The sequence below is a fragment of the Physeter macrocephalus genome, chromosome 18 (genome assembly GCF_002837175.3).
Source record: "Physeter macrocephalus isolate SW-GA chromosome 18, ASM283717v5, whole genome shotgun sequence".
In the NCBI taxonomy this organism is placed as follows: Eukaryota; Metazoa; Chordata; class Mammalia; order Artiodactyla; family Physeteridae; genus Physeter; species Physeter macrocephalus.
The window spans coordinates 71,504,942-71,514,297 of record NC_041231.1 but is presented as its reverse complement, the minus strand read 5'-3'; the positions used below and the strand labels follow the sequence as shown (position 1 = coordinate 71,514,297).

General features: G+C 41.3%; 1 protein-coding gene across 8 annotated transcripts in view; it reads right to left on the bottom strand.

Annotated features, from left to right (window-relative positions):
* The window catches only part of C18H6orf89 (chromosome 18 C6orf89 homolog), a 34,788-nt gene extending 28,774 nt beyond the window's left edge, over positions 1-6,014 (bottom strand). For 2 of the 8 annotated variants that reach the window (XR_008615673.1, XR_008615672.1), the window contains exon 1: positions 2,165-2,621. Coding sequence is in view for 2 of the 8 variants with exons in the window: in XM_055079511.1 (XP_054935486.1) it covers positions 2,165-2,166 (2 nt within the window). In the remaining 6 variants the exon portion in view is untranslated. The other 6 variants (XM_028478823.2, XM_028478822.2, XM_028478826.2 and 3 more) reach the window with 6 other exon arrangements.
* Positions 6,015-9,356: the final 3,342 nt, after the last annotated feature.

Below are 9,356 nucleotides of genomic sequence, written 5' to 3'. Positions count from 1 at the left end.
CGGGCGTGCCCGGAGCCGGGGCCCCGCAACGGGAAAGGCCCCAACTGTGAGAGGCCCGCGTACGGAAAAAAAAAAAAAAAAAAAAAAAAAAAGTAAAACGACAACCTACAGAATGGGGGGGCAATATTTGCAAATCATATATCTGTTAAGGGACAGGTATTCAGAGATCATAATGAATTCTTACAACTCAATTATAAAAAGACAAATACCCAGTTAAAAATGGGCTAAGTTTTGAATAGATATTTCTCCACAGAAGATATACAAATGGCCAACAAACTCATGAAAAGATGTTTAACATCATTAGCCATCAAGGAAGTGTAAATCGAAACCACAATGAGATACCACTTCTCACCCACTGGGGTGACTATAATCAAAAAGTCAGATAATAACAAGTGCTGGCAGTGGAACTCTTGTACACTGTGGCTGGGAATGTAAAATGATGCAGCTGCTTTGGAAAACAGTTTGGCAGTTCCTCAAAAACTCAAATGTAGAGTTACCATATGACCCAGGAATTCCACTTGTATGTACCCACGATAATTTAAAACAAATATCCACACACAAACTTGTACGTGAACATTTAAGCAGCATTATTCATAACAGCTCAAAAATGGAAGCAACCCGAATGTCCATAAATGGATACACAAAATGGATATTAATAATATCCATACATCAATAATATTCATACCATGGACTATTATTGGAAAATAAAAAGGAATAAAGTACTGATACATGCTACAACATGGATGAACCTTGAAAACATTATGCTAAGTGAAGGAAGACAGTCACAAAAGACTACGTATTACATGACTGCATTTATATAAAAAGTCAAGGATAGGCAAATCTATAGAGACAGAAAATAGATTAATTAGGGTTTGCCTAGGGGAAGGGGTAGGGAGGAATGGGGAGTGACTGTTAATATAGGGTTTCTTCCTGGAGTGACAAAAATGTTCAAAACAAATTGTGGTGATGGTTGCAGAACTTTGTGAATATACAAAAACCACTGAATTGTACATTTTATAATGAATTTCATGGTGAATTTCATGGCATAGAAATTATATCTCAATAAAGATGTTGTAAAATGTGTACTTATAGAATCTGAACTTACCCCATTGTGGCATTTATTACACTCATTGCTATGATTTTGGCTAAGTCTCTTGGTCTACTTCCTCATCCAAAAGATAAGAGGATTGAACCAGAAAATTTTTCAAGTTTCCTCTAGCTCTAAAATTCTAGGAGTATATGAATATTTCAGGAAGCAGAAAAAATTCAATACATTAGAAGTTAAAGCCTTATGTCCAACTGCATTCCTATATTACCATTTCTTGTTATGCCATCTGACATGCCAGGTGTTGTGCTAAGCACTGCAGAAACATTATCTCAGTAAATCGTCACAGCAATCCCATAAAGTAAGTGTGATTAATCCCATTTCACAGATGTGGAAACTAAGCCTCAGAAAGGTTTCATAACTCGCCAGGATGTGAACACAAGTGTGCCTGACTTCAGGGCTGGTGCTTTTAATCTTTATGCACGCTGCCTCCCTTACCAAGTATGTTCCTATTCTGAGCAGGCAGTTCCGAAACCACAACACCGTGTCCCTTGATTATCACAAATGAGTGGTTGAAAACTGGAAAGTGATCGACTACAATGATTCCTGCAAAAAGAATAAAGCAATAACTTATTACAATATTTTTCACATTTTGCTTTTGTGACCAGTGATTCCAGAGAGACAGCATTTTCCTGTTTAAATGAACAAAGATATTCCAAGCAAGCAAGGAAGCTACAATAAATTGTCCAACAATACCCAGTCAAAATCCATTAGAACTCAGTAGAGGACCAGAAGAGGAAAGCAGTGGGAATTGTAGAAAAAAATTCCAGTAAAAAACTTTAAAGATTTGAGAGATGGGGGCACCTGTAGGTATCCTCAGGGAGAAGAGAATGTCACATTGGCGTGCACTTAGGGGCGCCGTGAAGGGGAAAGAAGTGCAGGTGAGGCTAAAAGGAGAACCAACTATCATCGGTTTTGAAGACTGTTTCACAATCTTTGTAAACCTCTGCCCACTTTTGATACACATAAAAATCTCATTAAACTCCCAGTTTGTGTTGCAAACAGGGTTTTTTTTTTTAAATTCAAGTACACAATGATAATATGATACTGAATACATACATTTTTGCAAGCTGTACATCCTTCTTCTCCGAGATTCTGACACATTTCTCAAGTTATCAGAAGGGTAGTTACTAATAATTTAGTGAAGTTTCCAAGAGCACATGGAGGTCTTGATAATAAGCCATCCTTTCGCCTTTGGTTCTCAACTTGGGGCAACTCTGCCCGAGGGGATATTTGGAAAGTCTGGAGACATTTGTGATTGTCACACTTGAGGGTACTACTGGCATCTAGTGGCTATGATGTTAATTAAACGACAAAAAAATCTTGTCCCTTTAGGTCAGACTATTAAGCAGCTCCCTTGCTGCGATCTGCTGAAAGTCAACCCTCAACACGACAGTTTGTATTAAAAACAAAAACAAAAAACTTGTCCCTTAAAAAAAAAAACCACAAAGTCATGGCTAAGCATCAAGTATATTCATTTAGACTGAGTGAAATCTGCTGAAGCTTGATGGCAATCCCTTTACCTCCAGAAAGAAGGTCCAACTCTGGCAGAAATGAGCTTTGCCACAGAGGGAAGTTCCGATGAGCGAGCTTGACTCTTAACAGTGGCTTATACCTGCAAGAGCACAGGCAGAATCACTTGCAGAGTTGCAAAAATCAAGGTATCATGCACCACCTTGGATATACTGAATTGCCAGAACCTTGGGAATGGGACCCAGGTGCAGAAGATTTCAAAGCTCTTCCCTGCTGATTACAGACACACCCCACAATTAGGAGACATTGCTGTGGAACAGTGGAATCTCAACCGGGGTGATTCTGCTCCAGAATCATAGCTATTAAAATGAATAATTCTCTAACATCACCTAATTCTAGTCCACAGTCAAATTTCCCCAAAGGTCCAAAAAAAGAAAGAAAGAAAGAAAGGCAAGCCATATAGCTTTTTAGAAGTCTAGGATCCAACCAATGATCACATTATCACAGTGAGCTGTCATGTCTCTTTGGTCTACTTAAATCTACAATAGATGCTGGTGTGGTTTTTTTGTTGTTTTTTTTTTCCTGGCCTTTTATGACATTGACATATTTGAAGCAGGAATCCCCACATCTTTAAACATATTTCTACTTATTCCTATCTTCACCACTTCTAGTTTCTACCATTAAAAAAAAAAATCCTTCCTCTTCAGATTTCCAGAGCTCATACTCTTCCTCCTTTCAGAGCCAAGCTCCCTTAAAAAAAAAAAAAAAAGTATCACTTCACCTTCTTGTTTCTCAGGTCACCATTCGTTTCTGACCCCCTCATGCCAGATACTGCTCTCACTAAGGTCACCAAAGGCTTTCTACACATGCCAAGTCCAAAGGACATTTTTTCAGTTAACACCTTATCTGACCTCTCTGCAGCAGCTGCCATTGCTACCCATTATCTCCCTCAAGGGCTCTCAAACCTTGGCATAATTCTCTTGTTCTCCTCTGAGTCTATGTCCCGGAATGTTGGTATTCATCACGGTTATCCTTGACCGTCTCATTCCCTCCATGGCTTTAACCACCAGCTATTAGTGATTTCCAAATCTCTTCTCCAGTCTAGAACTCTCTCCAAAACTCAAGACCCATCTATCTAACTGCCTACCAGACACCCTGGCCCAAATTTCCTATAGTCCCCTATATGTAATGTGTTCCTAACTGACTTATTATTTTTCCCCTGCAAACCATTTCTCCTACTATATTCCTTTTCTTAATTAATGGAAACACCAGTTCTCCAAATTTAAAACCTCTCCTCCTGCTTCTTCATCCCCACTAATGAACCAATCACCAAATCCTCAAGTCTACATCCTGTACAGCTCTCACATTCATCACCTCCTCTTGAGCTCTACATGAGCGGCAGTCAAGGCCCTCAACATCTCTCCCACAGACCATCACAAAGATATATTTAATCTCTATATTTCCAATCCTCTTTCTCCTTTCTGATCCATCCTCTACAAGTTATTTTTCTAAAACACAAATTGGTGCACATTGCTCATCTATTTAAAGCACCCTCCTTGACTTCCCATGCCCTGCTAGGGAACAATTTAGCATGGTGGTTAAGAAAACAGGCACGGAGATAGAAAAAGCTGAATGCAAATACTGGATTCTCCATCTACTGCGTGGCCATGAGTCACTGTTTGCCCTCTTTAAGCCTCAGAGTTTTCATTTATAAAATGAGGATAATTGTGTCTTTCCAACCATGTTGTTAAGGGATTATAAGGTGATGTATCGAAAACATTTGTCTCAATACCCAAATTAAGTACTTAATAATTATTATAAGATGAAGTCCAAATTACTTAGCATGGCCCTTTATGATCTGGTTACTGCCTACCTGTTCAGTCTCATTTCCCATTCCTCCCTCACAGTCTTCATTGCCATACTATTTCACATCTTTTTGCTTTTGTACACATAATTTCCTTTGCTTACAAAACCTAGCCCCCAGTGCTTTGTCCAATGACTGAACGCTATCCCAACCTTCATTTTTGCCCTATGAACCTTAAACACAACTCTATCATTTTGTATTACATCTATTTCCTTGTCTTCCTCTCACACTAAATTGTTTCTTGAAAGCAGAGAGAAGTGGAGAAAACAACAACACAAATAACAGACATGGAAATTCACCTCAGAGACATGGAACCTTATCAGTGTCTGTTGAACACATTTATAGAAAGGACCTAAAGTGATCATTCTGTTCTCAAACTAATTTGATGTAACTAATGGTTCATTTATTTTACTTTTTCTTCTTATTTTTAAAAAATACATCAGCCTAATGAGAGGTTAGGTGAGCAAGTTAGGAACTTTACACTTGGATATTTTTTGTGGAGTTTTAGAGCAGCTGTGGAAGAATAGGGATTCAAACTGGGTCTTGAAAATTGTTTTGGTCCAAAGCAGAAAGGGTAAACAGGGCCTGTGGTATTGAAGCTGGGCGATGTGAACTTCAGTCAAAACTTCAATGTAGCAAAGCTAAATTTGGTTAAGGCATGTTGTTCCTTAGAGGGAAACTGTGATAACTCAAACTCAAATAAGCAAACTTATTAAGGGAGAGATGCCCAAAGAACATTTCACCATGGGAACAACTAAATGAGCAAACAAAAAGCCAGAATTATAAGTATCTGGGAATAGTCTCTATTATAAGAAGACGACCAAATACTTTAAAAGACGTATACTGGTGAATATCAAGGCTATGCAGGCTCTTAGACCAGAAAAAGTGTGGCTTGCAGGGTTAATGGTCTTAAAATACTACGCGCAACACGAGGCAGGCAAATTTCCTTGTTCTAAAAGATTACAAACAGCTCATTTACTTGGGTCAATAAACCAAGTCATATTCCTTTCTGAAATCCGAGATGCCATGTTTATCATATACCAAGATCACACTTTAAAAAAACATTCCCTCCCTAACAATTATTAGAAAAAGATGTTTCGGAGGGGGGCGGGGAATCTACTCTCAACCTACCAAAAAGAAAAAAAATTAGAAATCTGTCAAAAGGGCAGTGAAATCTAGACTTCGCTAGCACCGCTGTGCTGGACACTGCTGTGACGCTCGCGAAACAAGTTCAATTAGGGTCGAACTCGCTTTGCTCTCCCCGGCAGAGCCAAGGAAAAAAAGAGGAAAAGTCACAAGGGAATCGACCCCGGGGGAGTTGCTGGAGGATGCCGTCAGTCTGCAAAACACCAAAGGCTCAGAAAAGGGGTCAGCGCAGGGGCAGGAGTGGCAGTGGCCCCGAAAGGTGGGTTGCGCGAGGATGTCATACACGGGTGCGGTGACGAGGCTGTCACGAAGCTGCCTCCCCCCTCCCGGCCTCGGGCCCCAGTCACTCACATGCGGGGCCCGCGCCCCCTCGGGCTCCTCCCGCCTCGGGGACCGTAAGCCGCCGGGCGTGGAGTATAGGCCGACAACTTCCTGCTTCCGGGCGCGCAACCAGGAAGCAACTCCTACGCCAAAGGCGAGGCAGCGTTCTTTCTTCCCGCCCCAAGCTTCCGCCAGAAGCCGAAAGCACAAAGACTCGGAGCGCTCGGGAACTCTCGCGAGATCTGGAGAGAACGGGTTCTTGCTCCCCCTAGCGTTGTTTCTTCCTCCTCGGTCCTCTTCAGTTCCTGCCAGGGTTTCTCTTTTTCGTGGGCTACCACAGACTTCATAGCTGAACTGATTCATTCAATGAGCGTTTGTTGAGCCTCCTACTACGTGCCAGGCAACGTGTTAGGCATTAAGGGGTGCGAGTGGGAGGGATAACGTGAATGGTGGGCAGGCCCTTTCCCTTGGGATCTAAAAGAAAGGCAGGCAAACAAATCACTCAGATTTACACACGGCCCACTCATTAATGTTAATTGAGAGTTTACTCTTTGCCAGACATTACGAAGGACTTTATATTCGCGAAACTGCTTCAACAACCTCCATTTACCCTCATACCAACCAAGCTGAAGTTTATGGAAAGGTTAAATTGCTCGAGATTACACTGGACTCTCCCTCTGTTCAGGTTCTGGTCTTGAACAGGCCCTGTGTGAATGTTGAACTGAACTGAATTAGGACATGGTCGCTAACATGGGCTGTTAACAGTCTTCTCGGTGAGAAGAAAATCTGACACAAGCAGTTAGACAACGATGGAAGGTGGCACTGAATTAAAGACCAAGAAGAGACAAGGGGAGAGAGTCTACTGTAGACAGGAAGAGTAGAGAGGTTTTCTGGAGGAGCTGGAACAAGGACATGGGTGAAGTTTGGGAAAGCATTGCAAGGAAAAAGACTAGCTTGGGCAGAGGTCTGGAAGTGGGAATGCCGGTGCCACATTTAAGGCTTGGATAATAAAATAATAGGAAATCAGGCTGGAGAAGTCAGTGAGTGGTCAATGATGAAGGGCCTTCAAGCCCAGGCCAAGTGATTTGGGACTTTAATGGGCAAAGGGAAACCATTTAATACTTCATGGCAATATCTTGTAGTATTTTGGGAGGAGGGTCTTGGCTGCTGTGTGTAAGATGTATTAGTGGGGGGAAGCCAAAAGGCAGGGAACCCAGCAAAGGGGCTTCTGAAATAATCCTGGTGTTAAAGGTCTGAAACAGCAGTGGGAATGGGAAAGAGGGGATACAATTTGGAGATCTTTGGAAAAAAGAAGTGACACGTCTTGATGTGTCACTTATAGGGAGCAGAGAGAAAGAGGATGCTCTTCAGGTTTCCAGCTCAAAAAATGATGTTTCTGTAAAAGTTTATAATTTTGTTTTTAATAAGGGACTTTTATTCAGAAGACACATTAAGCTTAGATACAGAATAAATGAAGTATTATACAAGCTACAATTTAATAGTGAATTTAAAAAAGGAATCCACGCCTCTTTGTCAACTGTGTCCTGAAGTCACTGACACCTAATGTTCTCTTGGGGACAAAAAGGCCAACAAATACTGAGCCTCTTGAGGAAGGATTTGGAATGAGCCAGGAAGACGCTGTCTTATTCTTGTGTTAAGCCCCAATACATCCTCATTGTACCCTAAGCCTCCCAAGATATACAGTAAGGAACTACATAAAGTCCAAAGAAAGGAAACTCAGATAACAGACAGAAAGGACCAATGAAAACTTTTCCATCCAGCTCAAGGGTCATAACACAAAACTGCAGGAAGTGTAAAATTAATTATACCTTACATTAGCACAGCACTCATCAGTCTAAAACGTTATTTTCTGTCCATTAGTCATTCAATGAAACCTGAGCATCCTATGTTCAGTCCTTTGCGAGGAGGGCACAAAGATGAAGGAGGCAGAGTTATTCTTTCAGGGAGCTCACTGTCTACTTTGACCTTTACAACCTTGTATACCCTTATTCCTGCTTGGCAATTAAGGAAACTAGGATTGAACTGTGGTCAAGAGCACAGGCTCACAGCTGTGGTACTTTGAGCAAATTATTTAATCTCTGTAAGCCTCAGTTTTCTCAAAGTGAAAAGGGAATAGTGATATCTACCTCCTGTGGGTTTGGAGATTAAGTGTTGTCAAAAGTTCAGAAATAAGCTACAAGGATATATTGCATAGCACAGGGAATAGAGCCAATATTTTATAATAACTATAAATGGAGTAAAACGTTTAAATATTGTGAATCACTAGGTTATACACCTGAAACTTACAAAATATTGTAAATTGACTGTACCTCAGTTTAAAAAAATTTTTTTTTAATTTTTGGCTGCGTTGGGTCTTCGTTGCTGCACACGGGCTTTCTCTAGTTGCGGCAAGAGGGGGCTACTCTTCGTTGCGGTGCGTGGGCTTCTCATTGCTGTGGTTTCTCTTGTTGTGGAGCACGGGCTCTAGGCGCAGGGGTTTCAGTAGTTGTGGCACGTGGGCTTAGTTGCTCTGTGGCATGTGGGATCTTCACAGACGAGGGATCGAACAGCGGCCATGGCTCACGGGCCCAGCCGCTCCGCAGCATGTGGGATCTTCCCGGACCGGGGCACGAACCCGTGTCCCCTGCATCGGCAGGCAACGGGAGAGGCCACAGCAGTGAGAGGCCCGCGTACCAAAAAAAAAAAAAAAAAAAAAAAAGTTCAGAAATAGCAGAAGTAAAACACTGGATCACTGGAATAGTAGTTAGTAAAAGTTTATTGCACACACACACACACACACACACACACACACACACACACACTTTGCAAACTGGGGGCACTCAGAACATGGAAAGAGGCTCAAAGGTATATTTTTATAAAGCAGCTTATACAGTGAGGAGGCAGTGTTTGTTTATTCTTCACAGTAGTTGGTTATACTATTAAGAGTTTTCCTAGTGATAGGGAATGGGTTAAAACTTACCTCACATTAATTTTGGGGAAGTTTAAGTTTCGTTTATGATTTTCAGAGGCATTAACAAGAAGTGGCCCAAGTTAAGTTTTGCTTGTTTTACAGAATAAGCTAAATTAAGTTTTACTTGTATGACTAAACTGATTTGTCTGCTCAGGGAATTTCCAAGTCTGGGCTCCATTTGTGTTTGATTTTTAACAATGTGAAAGTACACAATAGTCCTTAGCTGGATGTCAGGCACAAAGTAAGCATTCATTTAGCCATCATTATTAAGTGGTGTGCAAAGCATTTACTCTATGTTTATTTACCCCATTTCTTTTTTGTCCTCCCTCCAAACCTCGTCTCATTGCCTCTACTTTGCTTCTCTTTGATCCTGAGCAAACTCTAACAACCTTGGGGCATCATCCACCCCAGCCACAGTCACTCTAAGCCTTGCTCTAGCCCTGATCTATTTGATCTTCGTTCTCCTGTCTCTCTCT